This window comes from Protopterus annectens, chromosome 4.part0 (assembly GCF_019279795.1).
Source record: "Protopterus annectens isolate FY-2018-M chromosome 4.part0, PAN1.0, whole genome shotgun sequence".
In the NCBI taxonomy this organism is placed as follows: domain Eukaryota; kingdom Metazoa; phylum Chordata; order Ceratodontiformes; family Protopteridae; genus Protopterus; species Protopterus annectens.
The window spans coordinates 211,776,711-211,799,695 of NC_056733.1; the positions used below are offsets into that span (position 1 = coordinate 211,776,711).

Sequence of the window (22,985 nt, forward strand, 5' to 3'; positions counted from 1 at the left end):
TCCTTTTTATGGCAGTTTCCCCAGAGATCTTGAAGCAAAACATCCTGTTTGCCATTTCTCTTCTACAACATCTGGGATTCCCCATAAACCACAAAAAATCCATTCTCGCCTCTTCGTAGGATCAAATTTTCCTGGGGTGAAGATAGACACACCTCATGAGGGTCTCTCTTCCCCTTCAGAAGGCGCAAGACCTCACTTCTTTCTTCAGAAACCTTCTGCCTCTTCACCACACTTCAGCCAGAGAGTTTCTTGGGGTTTTGGGATTCATGTCATCCACTATTCCAATGCTACCTTTGACCAAACTTCACATGAGAAGACTGCAGTGGTTCCTATGCAACATTTACATCCTCTGAACTTTCAAATTCCCATCATCCCCTATCTGAAGAGGAAACTACAGTGGTGGATCCAACAAGTGTCACTCAACCCAGGACTACCCTTGCATCCTCTGCCACCAGTCCGAGAACTGTTCAGATGCGTCAGATGTGAGCTGGGGGCAGCTTTTGGAAACTTGAAAGCACAAGGAGTATGGTCCCCATCTCACCAAAGGGAACACATCAGTGTAACGAAGATGAGGGCACTGCTGCTAGCCATTCAAACCTTTCATCTTCTTTTCCTCCCAGACCTTTAAAGCTGATCACAGACAGTGTGACAGTCCTCTGGTATGTGAATAAGCGAAGGGAGGGGCAGATCCAAATCATATCTACTGTGCAGGCTAGCGCTCCAGATGTGGGAGCTGACAGTCTAGTACCAGTTGACTCTTCAGGGACTGTATATTCCATCCAGCCAAAATTGTGTGGCAGACACCTTGAGCAGGTCCCTAACACAGTCCCACAAATGGATGCTTCAGAGGGATGTGTTTCTGGACATTGTCCACCAGTGGGGTATACCTCAAGTAGATCTCGCTGCCTCCCCCCATGAACAGACAACTTCCACAATTTTGTGGCAGAGTTCCACACTCTCTGGTTTGGAAGGTGGATGCCCTGTTCTCTTTGAAGGGGATGTTTCTATATGCATCCCCCCTTCTGATCATATCAAGAGTCCTGTTCAGGATTCAGCAGGACAACCCAGAAATGTTGTTGGTAACTACCTTTTGGCCAAGACAGCATCTGTTCCCTCTTCTCCTGCATTTAGCCAAGGGCAGTCACCACAAGTTACCTCACGGGATGGACCTTCTCACACAAAACAAAGGAACTCTCATCCATCCTCACTTATCTACCCTCCAATTGACTCTGGTTAATAGGATTTTAATTCCTTTCAGACACTTGTTCTCTGAGGATGTGCTAAGCGTCCTGCAGGAGGCCAAGAAACCCAATACCAGAAAATCTTACCTATCCAAGTGGAAGAGGTTTTTAGTTTGGTGTCTCTCACAAAACCAGGATCTACTTTCAGTGAAACTCACCTTGGTTCTATCCTACTTGTATGAATTGCTCAGTGCTGGCTTGGCCTACTCTTCAGTGAAGGCCCATATGTTTGTTTCTGTTTGTCTGCCTCTACCCCCCCCCAGCTAGCTGATTTGAAGCTAAACAATTTTTTAAAGGCGTCCTTCACATTAGACCTTTCAAGAAACGTATCCCTCCTCCCTGGGATATGAATTTTGTACTGGAAAAACTGACTCTCCCTCCTTTCGAGCCAGCTTCATCAGCATCCCTGCAACATTGCTCATGGAAAACTCCCCTTCTCTTAACTATAACTTCAGCCAGACGTGTCTGAGCTCCACGCCATAATGGCCTCTCCTACCTTTTTGGTTTTTGATGGACAGGGTGTCCTTGCATACCAACCCTTCCTTTATGCCCAAGGTAGTCACTGAATTGTCACTCAACCAGTCCATTCATTTACCTACCTTTTTTTCCTTTGCCACAAAACTCTAGTGAGAAGGTGTTGCACACTATGGATGTGCATAGACAACTTAGATTTTACTTGGACAAGACCAAATCTATCAGGAAATCAGACCAGCTTTTTGTCTCCTATCATCTCAGGGCTTTGTGATTGCCTGTTTCCAAGCAGACTGTTTCTACTTGGATTTCTAAGGCTATTTTGTTCTCTTATGTGAAGCATGGTAAGACCATTGCTTCTTCTGAAGGCCCATTCCACTAGGGCTGTAGATTCATCAGGTGCTTTCTTCAAGGGATTAGAAACTAGCTCTATTCTTGAAGCGGCTACATGGACTTGTGAGCATACCTTCACTAAACACTACAAAGTAGATGGCATGTCTAAGTCTAGGGCAGGTTTTGCCAGAGCCATACTCCATGGCTTTCTGGAGAGCTCAACTTCTTCTTCCTCCATCCTCTTGTCATGAGCTTTTGTACTCTCTCATGTTAAGAATACTGCAACAGATGAATAGAGAGACATAGAATAGTTGTGTAACATCTTACCAAAACAATAGATGTCCTCCTGAATTGCAGTATTCCAATCCCTCCCTCCTTCCCTCTGCTTATTTGGTTATTTAACTTGGATGGTCATGTCCTACTTTCCTTAAGCTAGCTTTCCTCCTGGGGCATTCAGTTCTGAGGTCGGTGTGTACGTACATCACTTTTATGGTCAATGTCTAGGAGCAGCCTACCTGCGATGTACCACGCACTCTACAGTAGTGAAAGACTTTTGTATACTGGCCATTGGGTAGCATACAGTGGAGAACTCATGTTAAAAATACTGCAACAGAGAAGGACATTTATCATTATGGTAAGATTTTGCTCAGTTATTCTTTATTCTGATCTACAATGCCAGTTGTTAAAGTCCTACTTAGACACTAGATATTCTGTACAGTGTGCAGTCAATAGCTTGTGCTCATTATTGTTTGCAGTCACAGCTCAAATTATAACTTGCCAGGCTCCTTGGGAGTGCTAGAGTGCACTGCCTGCAATCTATCCCTCTCTTCTACTAACAAAGAGTAAAAATTGGAGATAAAAATAAAATAAAATATAAATCAAAATAAAGCTTCTCCTACCAGTTGCACAGAAAGTCATAAAACCACAATGGATGGTTGAGATAAGTTACTGTATGGCATTCTGAGGTATGTTTGAACTGTCAGTGTGAACAGACTGCTTCGGACTGCCATCACTTATGTCATGGTGCAGTATAGACTGTTGTGGCTGCCATCACAGCTGCCATGGACTGTTAGCTGTTGTTGAAACTGACATAGTGCTGTATAAAATGCAGGCTGGCATCAGCCTTTCACTCACTTTGTATATTGAGGTTTAAGCTGCTCTCTGCTGAAGTCAAATTTGTTGTGCTGTGGTATGACCAGTATAGTTGCTGGCAGAGTGAAATACAGGTTAGTGTTGGCATTGTATTCATTACACTGAGACATGTATTATTGCTGTCTTCTGTCATATTTGCACCACTAGTTGGCCAAGTGTAAAGTGCAACATAATGCCCAAAAACACATGGTTTCCCCAGAAAGACATTATTTATCACCAGCCTGGTGGTACAGAGCAAGGCAGCCATCTGTAGCTCTAGTAGTCTGGGTTTAGAACAGACCTGAATTAGTGGTAGGAATAGTCTGAAGGTGGAGGGTAGGATGTCTTTGGCAGTTCTGTACTCCTGTACTTGGGAAGATGAGAGTTGTAGGGTCTTCTACTTCAGATTAAGACCCATTAGACAGTGGATGACTGGCTGGAGGGACAGCTACAAAGGAAGGGGTGCATCTGATGACTTACACCTCATATGACAGTACAGAGCCAGTGAACATGACTGATCAGCCTCAATGATGATTTCATGGTAGCCCATATCAGCAGTGTGGGCACTTTCTGCCTGGCTCCTTCACCAAAAGCAGACAAAAGACTTGTGTTCCCTTGATATTAGGGTTCCCCATCCAACAAAGAATTGTACCTGACAGTGACCAGAAAAGAAGTATTAAGAAATTCATGATGATAAGAGGGAGCTTAAAACACCCTAAAGGTCTGTGGAAGAGGAATAAAAGATTGTTTATTTCCACCAATACTGTCTGCATTGTACATTGTGATTGGTTGCAAGCGTAATGGGTGACTTTGTGTAAGGCACTGTTAATATCCCCTGCTTTGCCTACAACTTTGATTCATGACCAGGGTCAAAGCATAGGGAGCATTGAGTTTGGTGGTGGCGAAGGTGAATTTCCAGTGATTGTGTGTTTGGGGATGGGGTTACTACATGATGATTGATGGAACTGCTGTAACACCTGATGATGTAACCAAAATTGGTTGCTGTAATTCTACTTTTATACAAAATAAGAGACTCGTGTAACATCATTATTATATTTTGTGTGAGCATATGAATTTGCAGCATTGCGGTTGTGTTCTATAAAGTTGGGAAGGGATTGCTGTAACATTGCTGAACAGAGTAAGGTGGGAGAAGGCTAGTGGAGAAATGTGACATAACTGGACAGTGTGAGATGAGGAAAGGGGTTTTCTGACCTGTTTTGCAGACTGAGGTAGGAAGATTGATTTGATATCTTGGGCTGTGACGGAGATGGGATTGCTTGATCATTAGCATAATGAGGTAGTGAGAGGGTTGGGACATTACCAAACAGGACTGAGAGAAAATTGCTGTGATCACACTAGCAGAGTGGGGGAAGGAAATGCTGCAACATGTAGAATGTATCTGTACACTGGTAACTAGTCTTAGATGTTGCATTGGGGGAGGGAAATGCTGTGACATCACTTGATTTGATGTGACGTTGGGCAGGGAGTAGCTGTGGTATGTTTATATGATGTGAGATTGCGCAGGGGAACTTTTCTTGCAAACTTTTCTTGCATTAGTGGGGGCTCATTGCCATTTTCTTTTAATGTAATTTGCTTACTAAGCTGTAACATTCAGGAAACTAAAATTTCCTTTTGTTTTGCAGGTTATTTGATGTGAATGTGAAGGCGGTGGTGCAGGTGTCACAGGTAAGAAAAGAGCTGAGTAAGCTAACAGCAGTACTGATGTAGCCAGTATTTTTATTTTCTGTGCACATTTTCATGACCCAATCCAGTCCTATGGGTTTGCATGCAATGCTTTGCTTTTCTGTTGTTCATAGGTTCATAGGTATGTACTAGGCTAATGGCCCTGGAGCCTTTACAAACCTAGAGCATAGAATTACCCTGCATTGTGCCACCTGACCTTAGTTCCCAGTGCCTCTGTTGAGTAAAGCCACTGGAGTGATCCCTGGGGTGAAGTTTCTATTTCTCATCCACTCATCGAGATTTCTCTTGAAGAGGGCCAGTGAGCTGTCATTATCTATTTGGGTAATGCAACCCATTCTGTGGTCAAGCCACTAGGTCATCTTTTTTTCATTGAACATTGATGTGATACAGTTTAGGAGTTGAGATTGCGCACATTGTCAGAATCTTTAACCACTTTTGCTGAGCTTTGTTCCAAGAATCTTCGGCTGCAGATGTACATGAGTTTTGCCACCTGGCACTGGGATCATTTGGGAAGCATTTCTTATAGCTCTTCCAGGACTACTTAGGCGTGCTCGTGTAGGTCTGACCTGACCTTTCACTGAGTGGAGATACTGTGCTGCTCCCCATTTTTTCTTGTCAAGTATAAGGTACAGAACTAACTGAGTTGCTTCCAGCACTTTAAAGTTTCCAAATTATGGCTTTGTCCATTCATTGAGATTTAGTTTCTTAGTGCTTTCTTCTGTTTCTTAGGGATGTGATGAACATCCATTTGATTTGTTCCTCTTGTTTTATCAGGCTGCCAGTCGCACAGCTTGGCACCTTCATCATACTGTTTTCCAAGTCAAGGAACCGCCCTTGAAGCAAACGTATTCCATTCACTGACTGTCATTGTCTGTGCATATATTGCCTAGGACTGTACAATCTGTGAACTTGATCAAAGCTTGTAAAGGCTTTAGAAAGGATAATGAGTGCCACAAGCATTATTTACATACTTTTCTGTCTGAAAATGAAAGTTGAATAAGGCTTCGAACATGAAGCCTGTCCACAGCCACGCTTCCTCAGAAGAGACCAAGAAGGACAGTGTAAAGATGAATGTGACAGGGACTATCAAAAAAAGAAAAAGATATCTCTGGTGAGGAATCTCTGAATTCCAGTCTTAAAATCCACCACCCACCAAGATGCTGGTCTTGCATCAGATCAGTTACTCCTTTTCCTCCTAACTTGTAGTAACGTAGTGATGCTGTCATTCACTCAGTGTTTCTGTGATTGCAAAGTACAAGCTTGTAGACTTAAATTAGGCCTTCTATAAGTTTGCCACCTAATAAAGATGGGTTGTATACCCTGTTTCCCATCAAGTTATTTAGATTTCTCTTAAGTAAAACAAATAAAAACAGCAGGATCACCACGGCTAGAAGCCTAAACGGTTTAATAAAAAGATAAGTGCTTTCACGTTTATAAACAAACGCTTCATCAGATCTAAAAACAACCATGGTGCTCACAATATATTACAAAATAAAATTAATCACATGCCAAGGCAGCCATTAAGAACATTCAGTACATCAGGCTATTAATTTGCTTCCTTGGAGGCAGATTTAAGTGGAGCAGAACTATTTAAACCTGGATATCAGTCTGCCTGCAACCTACAATATATCCTGCTGTTTTTATTTGTTTTACTTGTTTGCTGATGTTCTTCGTGTTTCACTGTTGCAGTCATCACATTTGGGTTATCTGCTTGCCATAGCCCTCAGTTGGCCTGATTATCAGAGTCTTGGGTCCTGTGTCGGTTGCTGTCTCATCTTCCGTGACGTCAAGTAGTCAGGGGTGTAAAGCATGCAGCGGACACCATTACATCAGTCTTTCTTGCCATGCAGTGCCCGAAGCAGAAACAGTTCGCAAGTGCCGGTCGGCCGACTCCTGAAATTTTTGTTTTCGGGTTTCAGAACCAAAGTCTTCAACTAAAGCTAAGTACTTTTTCTTGCCCTAAACCGATGTCAGTAAAAGTCAATAATTGTATTTCTTGTGGAAAGCAAATACCTCATAAAGATTTTCATTCGTACTGTATTCCTTGCCTAGGCTGTGACCATGACGTACCTCGCTGTTGGTTTTGTGCCTTATTTAAACCACAAACTATTCATCGTCGGTATATTTTCGCTTCTAAATATTTTGGTACTCAATTCAATTATCCAGATATGTCTTCGGTAAGCCACCCGACTACCGACATTCTGAAAAAACACAAAAAATAAAGACAGACAGGACTCCTAGGTCTAAAGCTGCCGACGACGCTTCTCCTAAGCTAGTCGTCAGTTCGCTGGTACTCTGTGAAGCACTTTTGCAGCCCCTGATACTCGCTACTTCAGATTCGCAGGCCTATACTGAGACCCATTCGGAGTCCGGTATGCAGCGAGATGCTTCAACTGTGGAACCTGTGGATGTCTCTACCTTGGATGGGTCCGAAGCCGCTGTGCAGGCACTGGCTTCTGAGGGTGTATTCAGGCCTGCTGACTTACATATTAAACCGATGCCATCTTCTTCTTCAAGGCCTAAAACCCAAACCATGTCTAGGAAACAGACGCCCAGACCGCATGGTCAGGCCTCTATGCCTAAAAAACAAATGATAACAATGGCTGAAGACCTTATTACTTTAATCAGGGGAAGCCAACCTTCCCCCTCTAAGAGACCTAGGACTGAATTTGCTTATGATACTTCTGACCATGATTCTGAAATTTCTGTCTCCTCTGATGACCAGGATTTACCCTTATCCACCTATGAGGATTCTGATGCAGAGGACTCTATTTCCTCTGTTTCTCCCCCATAGGATTTTTCTTTTGGTGAAACCTTGCATACTCTTAGAGAGCATTTTCACTGGGAAAGCCAGGGTTACTCTGATTCTAAAAAGGGCCTTAGATATTTCTTACTCCTGCCCCAACACAGGCCTTTAGCTATCCCTCCTGTGCTGCACATTGTTGACAATGCCTTTTCGGAATCTAGCTTGGCCCCTGACTCTACCTCCTGCTCCCAGAAAACCTGATAGATATTACAGGGTTCCTGATTCTCACAAGTTCCTTTTTAAAAATCCTACTGAGGATCCTGAGACGATTTCACAGGGACCCAAGGGCATTAAGGCTACTACTGCCAAAAATCCTACGTCCTCTGATAGAGATTCCAGGGCCCTGGATAGATGGGGTAAGAAGGTATACACCTCTGCAACCTTGGCCATCAGGGCTGTAAATTGCCAGTTTGATATGTTAAAGTATCAGCAGCATATTGTTGATTGCTTAAACAGAAAATTATGTTGATTCCTGATTGTGCTGAAAATAAGGATTTACAGGCTGTAATGCAGTCTGCTGAACAGGTTGGAAAACATACTTTGCAATGTGGTTTTGATTCACTAGAGGCATCTTGCAGGGCTGCTTTCACCGGGTCTGTACTTGGAAGGCATGCTTGGCTTAAGGAGCAATCTTTGCCAGATCATGTTAAAACTAAATTGTTGGATGCTCCCTTAAATCAGAACCGCCTGTTTGGCAACAAAGCAGAAGAAGTTCTTAAAAAGATGGAGGAAAAAGCCAAATCTATGCAAACTGCTAAAGATTTCTTACAAGTGCAGCCTCCAAGATTTAGTAGGCATTGGCCCTCAAAAAATTGGCCCTTTCCTGCCTCTTCCAGGCCTTCTCAGTTCAAACCAGCAGAACAACCAGGATTCAGTCCCAGGGTATGCACAGGACTAAGCAGTGGGGGGCTCCCACTTCCAAATCCGGGAGTAGTAAGACCCCCCCCCCATGGTAAGCTGTCTCAATGACTTAAATTTAAAACTTCTCAACTGACTGCTCCTTTAGGGGGAAAGATTGCTCTGCAAGCAAAAATTTGGGAACTCATTACCCAGGACAAATGAGTTTTAAACATAGTTTCCCAAGAATACAGATTTCACTTCCACACGTTACCAACCCCAAACGGTTGGCCAGATCTACTCCCAAATCAGTGGGCAGTGGCTCAAAAGCAAGTACTCTCTCTCTTAAGATTAAAGGCTATTCAGACTGTACCAGAAGAGGAAAAGGGACAAGGTTTCTACTCAAAACTTTTCCTGGTACCCAGAAAAGACAACTCGTGGCATCCTATCCTGGACCTTTCTATCCTAAACACCTTTTTGGTGATTCCAAAATTCAAGATGCTAACTTTTCACCAGTTGCTTCCCATGATAGGCAAAGATGCCTGGTTGGCAACACTGGATTTAAAGAAAGCCTACCTGCACATCCCAATCAGGGAATCTTGCAAAAGATACCTACGCTTTAAAGCAGGCTGCATGCAGTATCAGTTCTGTACACTGTCCTTTGGCTTATCTACTGCGCCCAGGGTATTCACAAAGTGCCTAGCTCCAGTCATTGCATTTTGCAGACAAAGAAATATTCAAATATACCCATACCTGGACGAATATCTAATTCAGGCAGAAAGCCAGGAGCCCCAACTCCAGCCCGGGACCTTAACTTTGTATTGGAAAAACTCACTCTGCCTCCTTTTGAGCCAGCTGCAAGTGCAGAGTTAAAATTCCTTTCTTGGAAAACAGCTTTTCTTTTAGCAATCACTTCAGCAAGAAGGGTATCTGAATTACAGGCCCTTATGGCAGTGAAGCCATTCATCATCTTTCATGCTGACAGGGTGTCCCTTAGGACCAATCCCACCTTCATGCCCAAGGTGGTATCCAGTGTGGCCCTTAATCAATCCATTCATTTGCCAACCTTCTTTTCTAATCCACAGAACAAAGGGAAATGGATTCTATACTGCTTAGATGTGCACAGACAACTTAGATTTTACTTGGACAGGACTAAACCTCAAAGGAAATCTGAACTGCTGGTGGCATTTGCTGCAGGGGCAGAGGGGAAGGCTATTTCAAAGCAAACCATTTCTAAATGGATAGGCCATTGCATTCATTTCTGCTATAAGCACTATGAAAAACCTATCCCACAGGGGATTAGATTCCATTCAACCAGGGCTGCATCTACCTCTACAGCCTTTCTCAGGGGGTGTCCCTGCCAGAGACATCCTAGAAGCTGCTACCTGGAGTTCTGTACATACCTTCACCAAGCATTACCATTTGCCAATTTTCTCTAAATCCAGAGCTGGTTTTGCCACTGCAGTCTTGCAGGACCTTATAGCTGGTCCTAATGCTGTCTAAATTCCTCCTCCCATCCTTAGCTTTGGGAATCTACCCAAATGTGATAACTGCAACAGCAAAACACGAAGAACATAGTACAGTTGTGTACACTTGCCATAAATGTAGATGTTCGAGTGGTTACCCTCCCTCCAGCTCCCCGTCTTCTTTTGACTATACCTCTATGCTCCTCTACTATGCTTAAAAGCCTTTTGGTGTATTTGCTTTTTTGTTGGAGGTACAACCTTGTGTGCGAGTATGTTTATGTATACATGTGTGTGTGTATATATATATATATATATATATATATATATATATATATATATATATATATAATTGCTTTCCATTAGGGGGGCACCTGACATCTGGGGCAAGTAAAACTGATGTAATGGCATCGGCTGCATGCTTTATACCCCTGACTACCTGACGTCATGGAGGATGAGACAGCAACCAACGCAGGACCCAAGACTTTGATAATAAGGCCGACTGAGGGCTACTGCAAGCAAATAACCCAAATGTGATGACTGCAACAGTGAATGCACTCGAACATCTACATTTATGGTAAGTGTACACAACTGTACTTTGTGCAGCTAGGACCTTTAAGGACTATCGGTCCTCTTTGTGTTTTAGATTTCTCTTGGATGTTAAACTGTCTGCTTTTCTAATTTTAAGTGAAAAATCATTCCACATTCACCTTGCTGTACAATGAAACACACCATATTTTGTTCTATTAACACCATTAGGGACAATCAGAAGTTCTCTGTTATGTGTCTCAGTAGAATGATCTTTGATTTCAATACCTATACCAGCAGCACACTTACTAAACTGTAGCTTGAGTAAAGTGACCACTGCACTTGTCTTTTTTTGTAGTCCATCCCTTTAAACTGTCTAATATGCCATGAAAAATACCTCTGAACAATTTGTTCTTTTTAATTGTTTACTCTTGTAAAAACAAACGGGGGCACAGAATTCAGTATTCATCCCTCACTCACCTCAACTATCTTCACTAGTTTAAGTTTTGATTATTTAGGAGGTGTGGATGTTTGATACTCCTTTCTGCATTAAATTTTCCATCCCTTGCATTAGTCTCACTCATCCATAGCCCCTGCTATAGCAAGGCTCTGGCATTTCTTGATAGAATGAATTGCACACTGATCTCTAGGAAGCGCATTACTGGCGGTAATCTCCTAACCCTGGATCACTGGCCTCTTTAATCTCAACAGATAATATCGTTCTTGCTGTAGTGTCTACCACCATGTATACTAGTGTAGGGTCACTTGTCATCAGCCTACCTGACACTGCTTCAGATGCAGGACTTTACAAGATCCCGCCCCTTTCTTCTATGCCAATTTTGGACCCTCTAATTTTTCCTCCAGCTGTGATGTTTGTTCCTTCTGGATCCTGGATTCGTTCCCATGCATTCAGCATATCAGGCAACGAGCACCCTTCAGCACTCGTTTCTGTAGCAGGTACAGCTTTTACAGGATCAGGTTGCTAGCCTGAGGCCCGACCCTCATAAGAGGGTGTACCACACACTCACACCTAGGGCCAATTTAGAGTGTCCAGTCCACCTGCTGTATGTCTTTGGAATGTGGGAGGAAACCAGAGCACCCTTAGGAAGCCCACACAAATGCAGGGAGGACATGCAGAGACCACACAGTAGGCACCCAGCCGAGAATCGAATCGGAGCACTCTTGCTGTGAGGTGACTATGCAAACCACTACACCACTGCGCCATCATTTGTTCCTTCTACGGAGCTAATAATATATTGTATAGGGCAGCCATGGAATCTTTGCAATGATAAGGAAAGAGATAGGTGTGATCAGTATAATGATATTATAACCCTTTTGTGCAAATAACATCACCTTGTGACAACAGGCATACTGTGAAAAAGTAGGACCAAGAATGTAGCTCTGCAGTATCCTCACTGTTGGGTTGTGGGTTGTAGAAGTATGACGTTTGCTCCAGGTGCCACTATCTAGGCATGCCCAGAGAAGTAGGAGGAAAACCAGTGTAGAACATCACCAGAAATAACGCAGTGACTCTTCACAATATAAGATGCCAACAAGAACTTAAGAAGGACTAAGATTAATGATGTTTATCCCCTGCAACATGAAAGGCCATTAAAGGCTCTAGTGAAAACCATCTCAATACTGTGTCAAGGAAGTTCCTATATTCTTAGAAGTAGTTCTGTTCCAAAGAATCACTAAAGAATGGCAAAAATCTGTTCTTTTAACAAGGAAAGGTGCAAATCAATACAAAATATGCACCATATTTTTAAATACTGGTGTCAGTAATGGAAACTTAATTTATAGAATGACCTTGATGAGCACCACTCATCTCTGGGTCAGTCATAAATCCTATGAAAATTAAGATGTCACCATATCCATTACAAATTCTTAGTTCCACCCCTTTTCCACCATCAATTAGCAGGCAGTGCCATACCCTAACCTTGCATTACCTCCTTGATAGAACAGTAGAAATTGAACCTAGGAAATGCACTGTTCAGAAAGATTCTTTAGATCTGATTAAGTCCATTTGATCTGGATGGAAACACTCCTCTTATACCTACTTGAATGTTTTTTTCTCTGTTGAAATAAAACATGTCTCAAAAAGAAACAGGACTATGGAAAACATTTTTATAAAAGGTACTAAGTTACTTTCATGCTGTGTTTGAATAAAACTATACTTAACATAGTTGTATGCCTGGTACCTGTGTTTGCCTATGAACAAGTTTTCTTTAGAGTTATTTTTGGTCCCCAGGTACACTTGAGTTTGGGATTCTTACTGCCACTTACCAGGTAGATTGGCATACAGTTGTCTTTTAGTCGCTAGTGACACTGAAAGCATGTACCAGGGTCATAGTTCAGTACAGTTGCAGTGGCAACATGAGTCACATTACCAAAAATATTTGGCTGCAAAAGTCCCAGACACAAAAATGGAACAGCCATCACTAGTGCTGTAATTCCTTGGCACCATAAGGAACCCAGTAAACCCCCCGATATGGTAATATGGCTACAAATAGACAGGATAAGAAATCTGATATAGATGATAGAAAAAATCCACAGAAAGTATTCTGGGAACTGGAAAAGACTCTAAAAAAGTGAAAGACCTCCAATGGAAAGAAATCTACCTCTGCACTAGCCTTACTAACAAATAAGTCCCGTGAGGTCTGAGGATCTCCAGTACCCCCTTCCCCGCAGTTTGGGCTAATGCAAACAGAGGACTAGATGAAAAATGAGCCAACACTGTGGAGACAGCTAGTCTAAAACTAATTGATTTTCTACCGGCACACAATGGAATGCAGCAAATTACCAATCCGGAGCAAATCACCTCCACAGAGAATTAACTAGAGATATTGGAAAGCAAAACCCCACTCTGGGCCTTGAAATGTGCAAAGTGTCAATAAACATGAGTGTTTAAAAACAGGAAACTGAAAAAATAGAGAGAGAGGTGCCAAAAACTATGCATCACTGAAAGTAACCATTTCTAATCCAAATGGAGGTAGAGGGACCAGTAGCAAAGGAATAAGATATTCTAAGCATGTAAACAAGGCAGAAAATTTGAGCAAAGAGAGTAGGTAAATTGATGACCATGCACAAAATAAAATGCAGAGGATATTCTGACCAGTGACAAATCACCTGATATCACATCACTAAACAAGCGTGATTTTTCACAGGGTTCAGAAAAATGCCCACTGGGCAAGATCATTCACAGAATGCGCCCACAATCAAGTCTGTTATATTCAGCACACCACAAGGACTCCATTCCCCAAAGAGTCACCAACACCACTGAGATAGTCAGTTGAGACAGCCAAGAACAGCAACACACACCTGGAAAACAAACCTACTAGAAACACCCACACACCAATACAGGGAACAAAGAACAAGAAATGCAAAGTCCACCCTCCAACAAAATAAGGTCAAAACATGGAACCACTCAAGCATACCACTAACAGAAAACGAGAGAGTACTCCGCAAAGGAGTAACTTGAATATCACAATGCCAAAGCAGCTAAGTAGAACCATTTATTAATCTATTTTTTTTTTGTAGAAAAGTAAACCTTAAAGTGCTTTTTGATGATGAGAATAAAGCCCCCAAAACCTGGAAGACGTTATAAAGAGGGATGATACCAAATGCAAAAAAAAAAAAAAAAAAAAAAGCTAATAAAAAAATGTAACAACTGCCATTCTGGACTTTTGAAGAAAATTGCAAAGAAAATATCTGAGAAATCTTTAAAAAACCTGATAAAGGTGGTTTTATAACCTTCCAAAGGATAAATTAAAAGCACTAAGAGATATGAGTAAAAATAAAAGCATCATGAAAGCAAACAAAAGAGGGTGAATCTTCATTACAGACACAGAGACCTACATTATCAAAATAGAAGCAAAGCTAAAAAAAAAATAATACTATGTTCTATGAACCCAAGGATATAGACAGTTAAGGATGGGTATGAAAATATTTTTTTTTCTTTAACTGTATTGACATAATTTTATTTGCAAATATTATACATCACTTATCTATCCAGTCTTTATCAGTAAAATATTACATAGCTCATTGAAAGTCTGCATTCTTTTAAACCTTGTTCTTCCTGTGCATGTATTGTTCCTACAATTCCCATTTTTTCTTTGTAATTTGCTCTTAAATTTTTCTAAAGATCCTAATTCCAATTGTTTTATATTCACTACTTCTAGTAATGTTGGTTTAGACTTCCATTGTCTAGTAACTGCTTTTTTGGCAGTCACCTTAGTTAAACTCAGAAGGCCTTTCTATGTCTAGGCAATTCCAATTCTGTATCATACCTCAAAAATAATTTCCTTAGTTACACCAATTTGCTCACCCAGTATCTCTGACAGAGCAGTCTTCAGGGAATCTTTAAGGTCTGTCAACTCATTACACTCCCAGAAAATATGTTCCCAATTGCCTCTTTCTTCCCCAGCACACCTCCAACATTTGCTGTCTACACAAGGAAAAAATCTTTGGAGTCTACTCTGAGTATAAAAATAACTATGTAGACACTTTCAAGCAAAGATCCTAAATCTTCTAGACTTTGTTGCATTTTTTGGGAGACATATAACTATTCCCCATTGTTTCTTTTTGAATGGCTTATCCAGTCTGTCTTCACAATCTTTTCTAACCTCTTCTAATTGATTCTTATAGTTAACTTGCAATATTTTGTATACTGTACTAATTATTCCATTTTTAACAGCAGCTTCTGTTCTAGAGTCTACTAAAAACTGTACCAGTGCTGGTCTTTCATTTAGGACTCCCCATTTCTTTCTCTGTGACTATACTCTGGCTTCCCTATCAAGAATTGATATCAGTCTGTATCCTGCAGTCCAAATAAATTGTTGGCCTCTTCCTATTCTATTACCTTTTCCTCTTTTAATCATTTGCTCTCAATACTTTGGTTCTTTTGCCACCTTTCTGCAATAAATTCCATCCCCCTCTTGCCTGTTGTCTGTATTCCTAATTGCAGTCATCCCCATCAGCATAATCTCCTTTCCCATGTTGGCTTAATTCCTAGAATATTTTCTGTATGAATCTAATATTCTGTATTTTTATTGTTATTCTTAAGGATCTGCAGCCAAAATCCCAGTCTCTCTTTGTATCTTGAGTTTCTGCCCCTGTGTAATCATTATCCCTTTCCACCATGAGTTACAAGTTTCTTTAGGAGCCTTAACTGTAGCTCTGAAATACCCTTCAAATCAGGTAATCTCAAACTGCCATGTTCAATTGGAAGAATCAGTTTATCCCACTTGACTCTTGCCATCTTCCCCTCCCAGATAGAATCCTTCAGTTTGTTATTAATTGCTATCTACAACTTTTCCTCTGGTTGATAAAAATATGTCTGACCTGTGTATAAAACTAAAGGGGCTAAAATCATTTTAGCTGCTTGTATCTTGCTATCCATATCTATATAACAGAACTTCCAGTTTCTATATTATATTTTGTTTAGTCTCTTCCCACATACCTTAGCTGCCACACCAAAATCCTTTTTAATCCACACTCTTAGGTACTTCATTTTATCATGTCCCTTTAATATGGATATTGCTGAACCAATTTATGTGCAGATATATAATTTAAAGCTATTGCCTTTGTTTTAGCTTCATTCATTTTGTTTTTAGAAAAGATTTGAAACTGCCTCAAAATGTTCTACAACTTTGAAATACCCTTTTTATGGTTTTATCAGGTTTAAATAATACCATCTGCAAATAGAGACAGTTTTTCATGACTACCATTCAAATTATACCCTTGAATTTCTGAGTCTCTTATTTTCTTTGTCAGTGGTTCTAAATGTAGTGCAAATAGCAAAGAGGAAAGAGGACACCTCTGCCTTTTTCCTCTGCTCAAAAAGAAATGATCAGATAGGAACCCACCCACTTTAAATTTTGCCTCCAATCCTTCATTTACCTCAAAATCAACCTTTTAATTTCATCAGGGAATGCAAATGCTTCCATTGTCCTGCTCTTAAACTTCCAGCTTACTCTGTCATATGCTTTCTGTGCATCAAGACCCACCAGCAACAATGGTGTTTTCTTACATTCAGCTATCCTCTGGATCATCAGTGTTCTGTTAATGTTGTCAAGTGTGTTTGCCTTACCCCACAAAACCACAATGATCCATATATCAATTTTGGCATCATCTTTGACATTCTTTTAGCCATTAAATACATAAACACTTTATAATCATGGTTTAAGATTGAAATGGGCCTGTATGAAGTTGGATCTGATGGGTCTTTACTCTCTTGGGTATTACAGCAACTACCATTTTCTTCCAGGATGTTGATGCTTCTCCATCTTTTAAAATACTGTTAAAACTTCCTAGATCTTTATCATATTTTTGTCTCCTAGCTTTCAAACTTCCACAGGAATACCATCTATTCCTGGGGAATTTCCTGTGGATTGGTTATACATCACCATTTTCATCTCCTCTCCTCCAGTCCTGTTAGTAACTGAGCCTCATCTACCTCTAACTTCGGCATATTTAATTCTTCCATAAACATTTCTAGTTTTACATTTTCTTGATCTCCATGTTTCTCTGCTTTTCACAGACTTTCCTAAAATGTATGAAATATTTCTAACACCTCTATAGGCTCTCTTGTTATCTTCCTTGTTATAGACTCCCAAAGCTTAGTGACAGCCCTTTCTATTTTCTGTTGACTGAATCATTGCTCTAAACGTTTTTGTGCTCTGGCATTACCAAAAAACAGTTGCTTAACAGCAATCTTTTTAAAGTCATGCATATTAAATAATCCTTTATTTTCTGCTTAGCATTCTGCAATTGCTCCTCTGTTTCAAGACGAAAGCACTTATTGTCGTGTTTTTACTGATTGTGGATTAAATTGTTTGGATTGCACCAAGGACTGGACTGTTTACTTTATGTTTTTTGAGTTTTTGTACTACAGACTTTGCTGTTCTTGGTTTCTCTTTTAAACTCCACTTTAATTTTATCCCACTCCCTAGCTATATTTTCAGAAAAAAATTCTATCTTCTGTAATAACTCCAGAATAGTTTCCAATACCCATTCCTTAAATTCCTCTCTTTTGAATGGATGGGTGGGAAAGTGCCTGTGTCTCATTTTTCTTTCATTACACTGTATTTTTATTTTAGTTATTATTGATGCATGATCTGTAATAGTTATTGGATGAGTATCAAAACTTTCAATTAAATACACTTCTTGTGAAAATTCTAGCCTAGCCCAGTTTTTGTCTCTTGGGTAATATATAAATTCACTCTGAACTCCTACTACTGAATTCACATCTTCTGTGCCAAATATTTTCATAAATTTCTTCAAAAATCTACCCTTCTTTGTTATATTTTCCTTTCTGCTCTCCCAGATGCATCTTCTTCACTGCTGCAAATCAAATTCCAGTCCCCACCTGTAAGTAATTCTCCTTGCTGAAAGCTGATTTCTCCCAGAATTTTCTTAAGCTCCATTGTAGCAGTTTTAGGTGGAATATAAATACATAGCACTGTAAACAATCCTCCCTTGCCAGTAGCCTCTTGGTACTGCAAATGTACTACTGTTATCTTTTTTTTTATCCTCTTCTATCACTATTGGAGCTCTTATTGCAATTAACATAAGTACTCCCGTTTTCCTTTTTCCCAGGTATTCCACTGAATAACCCTCCTGAAAACCTTTCTTTATCAAGTTGACATGTTGAAAAGTCATGTTGGTGCAGCGGTAGTGTTGTTGCCTCACAGCAAGAGGTTCTTCCATTCGATTCTCAGCCGAAGTGCCTTCTGTGTGGTGTCTGCATGTCCTCCCCGCGGTAGAGTGGCGTTCGAAAAGACATGCGTGAATGGGCGTGCCTTTGTTGAAGGTTGGGCGTCGAGCTGGCACTTCGGCACCATCAAAAAAAAAAAAAAAAAATCTGCTGCCAATCATTAGCGGACCGGAGTTCCGCTGTGGCAACCCCTAACTGGGAAAAGCCGAAAGAACAACAACATCAAGTAGACATGTCCATTTCTTTCCAAATGTGTCTACTTTAGCATAGCTGTTTACACTCTACATATTTTAATATGGTTCACTAACTTTTCTTTTTTGTATACATCTGTGAGGCCATTAACATTTAAAATTAATATAGAAAGCGTCATTATGTTACAAATAAAATGTTGGAATATTAACTTTTTAACAGCTTTTTTGTTAAATATCTAGATCTGATATTGTCAATCTTCATTTAGTCCTTGACCGCTGTGAGTTTGGTTCCAAAATTAGAACCAACTCATATGTGCTACAGCCCGCGAGGACCAAAAACTCTCAAGTTCTTTTCCCTACCCATAATGCTCCTCCCCATTTTACCTGAGATCTCGTTTGCCACTTCCAGTGTCAGATGCGCCACCAAATATCTTGATCTAAGTACAATTATATTTCATAAATGTTCTAGTTATCTGTTATAGTCTCTCCTTCTCTTCATTACTCTCTTAGATTAGATTTAGAAACTCCTTACTAAACATTTTCTCTTTTTGCTCCATGTTTCACTTCAGTGAAATCTTCGCTACCATAGTTGGGAGACTTTATTTCCACTTTTTCATTTTCTAAGCTTAAGGAGAAAAATGTTTTTTTATTTTTTTTTTTACACACACACACACACACACACACACACACACACACACACACACACATTTATATCCTTTGTATTCTTTGTCTACCATTGTTGGTAGCACTTCTTTATGCACTTTCCTTTTCTCTGTACTGATACCTACTACCCTTGGGTATTCTAGCAGACCATTGCTGGTAGTACTCAGCTGTCAATTTCTCGATCTTAATTTTCAGTTATATTTTGTATGCCGTTCTTTTTCCGTAGATATGGCAGATAAAGGAAAAGGCACTTCCGGCTTTAAAAAATGCCAAAAGTGTGAGAGAAAAATGCCCAATTCAGATGGTCATTCACTGTGTGTGTATTGCATAGGCTCATTACATCTACAGCAAGACTGGTCAATATGCCATGGATTCAGTCACCGAGCCTTAGTTGAAGAAAGAATAAATTGATGGCGTGCTTAAATCTTTTTTTTTTTTTTTTAAGGAGGCCTTATCTGGTTCCAAAAGTCATGGATCCTTCTTAGTCTTCCTCTTCCAAAACTGAAAAACATAAGAGGAAAAGTCACTTGGTGCCGATCTCCCCTTTGGCACAGATGGCTAAGAAATCTAAAAATAGAGGTTCTGCAAATGCCTATGGAACCAAAAACCTTGGCTCTGAGTCTGTTCACATCTTTGGCTCTGGAGCAGACATTACAAAAACAGGAAATGACCTCTGAACCGACAACCTCAGTTCTATCCACTATATTTGCACCAACACCTATGGTTCCAACAATAATTCTTGAAGAACCAGAGTTGATGCTTCCAAGAATGCAATATTCCCCATTTGTCGATCCCTATGCAGGACAATTGTTGAGTCCCTTCTTGGAGAGCCATAAATCTCTGTCCTCCCAAGCAGTTTGCTCCACCAAGAGCTTATCAGAATTAAACATGCTGAGGCTAGTGGATCAGGCTTTTATGGTGAGAGGATTGCCTCCTACGTCCTCTGTTTTGACTACTTTTAGCTCAGGGACTACTTTCTCCACCACTTCACCATATCGTCCTCTGATCCCATCTGTGGTTTTGGAGACCCAGGCTCTGATCCTCCGGCACTGTTTCAGCTTCGGTCAGATCCTTTTCTTTGGGGTCGACTACTACCCTGAGCTCTTTGGTCCTCTTGGAACCAGAGTTCTCCTGGGGTGAGGGTTCTGCTGTCGGTTCTGAGGGGCAGGTGTTGACTCTAGTTTTTTCAGATCCATCCCTGCAACTCAGCGCTTCGGCATGCATGAGCTGTGCTCCAGCTTTAGAAGCAGTCTCCTTGGAGCGGGGAGTAACCTTGGTTCTGAGGCAGTCATTCTCTGTTCCGGGCTCCCTTCCCTCTTCAGGCGCTCCTGGCTTCCAGGCATGGAGAGGGCCTTGTCCTCAATGGGCAACCAGTCATCTGCCCCCAGTCGGAGTTGATCCCTGATCCTTCTTTTCCTTTTGACTCTCAACCAGCCTCTGCATGGGGACAGTGAGGGCCCAAGCTGCAGGATGCACCTGTCCAGGTTTTATCCTCTTTAGACACTTCAGATTTTCCCACTGAAGAAGTCTCTCATAAGAGAAAGTGCATGTGGAAGAACTTGGATTCCCCATAAGAATCGGTCACTGAGGATACCGACTACAGTGAAAAGGAGGGTTTCCCTATGTCACCCCCCCCCTGAAGATATCTCCTTTAGAGGCATCCTTGAGATCCTTAAACAGAGGGGTGGTTGGGAGTCCCAACATCCTTTCACCGAAAAGTCACTGTACCTGCAAGCTTCTGGATCTCGTGCATCCACCTCTTGGGTGACTCCACCAGCTGATGATCTCAGCAAACTTAAGTATGCAGTGGGCATGGAAGGCTTCTGATTTTATAGAGCCGATCCCAGAGGCCAGGCAGAATTCTCAACTCCTGAAAATTTTCAGTTTGGGGCTAAAGGATTAGCAGTAGATGCCATGGTGGTTGTGGCAGCCACAAAGAAAGAACTGTCTGAGGAGAGTTCTGCCATCCATCCTCCCAGTCATGTGTCTTGGGCAATGGATAGGTTTGGGAAGTTGGGTATACCCTTCTTTGAGTTTTCCTCTGTGGTAATTGAACTTTATGGCACATTTCACTAGACTCCAAAAGGATTTGATTAAAGAGTTATAAAATACCCTTGTAGGAGCCATATCTGAAGAAGTTCAAGAAAAGGTTACTTCTCAGTTGGCCACCCTCGAGTCCATATCCAACTTGTCCATGAGGCTTTTTAGCACATGTTGCCGAAGGGACGACCAAAGCAGCGGGTTCCAGTATAGCCATAAGGAGACACGCTTGGATGCTCTTATGTGAATTGTCGGAGCTATTCAAGTCTTCTTTTGTCAAAGCACCCCTTTGGCAGATCTTCTCTTTTTGACTGAGAAGTTTGTGAGACCTTGTCCAGGTGTGGGAAAGATGGGAAGACACTTTCTGCAGTGGGCTTACATTTTTCTACTCCTCAACGGTCCTTCTGTAGGAGCCAGAGGAGTGGAAAGATGTAGTTCCGAAAGTCCCATGGGCCTTTCCAGGACACACATGGTAATAGCTCCCCCAGGGACAAAAGAGGGTGTTTTAATGGAAGACACAGTCCACGCAGCAGAGGTGGACCACAGTATCAGAATTCCAAAAATTCTTTCTCTGCCAAACCCTGGCAGTGCTCCTGAAAGGAAGCCTGAATGCTTGCCTCTGGAAGCAGTCGGAGGATAATAATCCTTACACCAACATGCCTGGCTAAAAATATCTACAGATGTTTGGATGCAAATGATTATTACCAGATGATACACCATTCCCTTTCACACTCATCCCAAAAAAACTCAAAAGGATTCCCGATGTACTACGTACTCAGAAGGAACCAGAAGTTCAAGAAATTGAAAAACTGCTAGAAAAGAGAGTCATCCAACATGTCCCCCAGACCAGAAACAATCTGGAGTTTACTCAAGATTCTTTTAGTGCCAAAGAAGACAGGACTGGAGGACCAATTTTTGAATTTCAGTGTTTTGAACAAATCTGTTTGACAAACAAAATTCTGAATGGTCACGGTTCAGTTCATCCTTCCTTTCTTAAGAAAGGATGATTGGATGTGCTCAGTAAATCTCCAGGATGAGTATTATCACATCAAGGTGGACAAGCACTCCAGGAGATTTCTGTGCTTCCAGTTGGGGGCCAGTCACTATCAATTCAGACCCCCTGCTCTTTGGTCTCACCACAGCCCCCAGAGTGTTCACCAAATGCATGGCAGTGGTAGCACTTCACTTGAGAGTACACGGACACAGAGTTTCCTTATTTAGACAACTGACTCATCACTGCTCCCACCAGGCATCTCTTAGAAAAATCAAGAGATTGTCCTTCCGACTTGTGCCAACCTCAGAATCACAATAAACCACGAAAAATCACATCTGATTCCAATGCAGAATCTGGAATTTATTGGGGCAGAATTGAATACGAACATTTGCATAGCTTCCCTACCTTTTGCCCATCTAGAAAAAATCAAATCTCAAGTCAGGAGAATCAGCAGCAGCAAGACAGCAACTGCACATCTGGTACTGCAGACTGTAGGTTCTATGTCAGCAACCATTACCTTGGTACCTCTAACAATATTCCACATAAGGATTCTACAGTAGCTTCTTGCATCCCAATGGTCCTTTCTTCATCAGCTGATGTTTCGTCATATTTTAGTGACCAACCATTGTGAAAGGGATCTTATCTGGTGGGTTCACCCACAAATATTCTAGTGGGATGACCTTTCATACAACCCCAACTTCAGGCCATAGTGACCACAGATGCCTCCCAGATTGGATGCGGGGGCATTATCTGGGCAAGACAGTCCAAGGCACTTGGTCATTTACAGAGGCCAGCTTGCATATCAGCGTCCAAGAGATGAGGGCAGTGGTGTTAGCATTGCAGGCCTTTCAAGCTGTTCTTCCTCC

General features: G+C 41.4%; 1 protein-coding gene across 2 annotated transcripts in view; it reads left to right on the top strand.

Annotated features, from left to right (window-relative positions):
- Nucleotides 1-22,985, top strand: part of DCXR (dicarbonyl and L-xylulose reductase) — a 513,647-nt gene that overhangs the window by 340,790 nt on the left and 149,872 nt on the right. For both annotated transcript variants that reach the window (XM_044068213.1, XR_006364447.1), the window contains exon 4: nt 4,820-4,862. In XM_044068213.1, the coding sequence (XP_043924148.1) occupies nt 4,820-4,862 (43 nt within the window). The remainder of the gene's footprint in view (nt 1-4,819; nt 4,863-22,985) is intronic.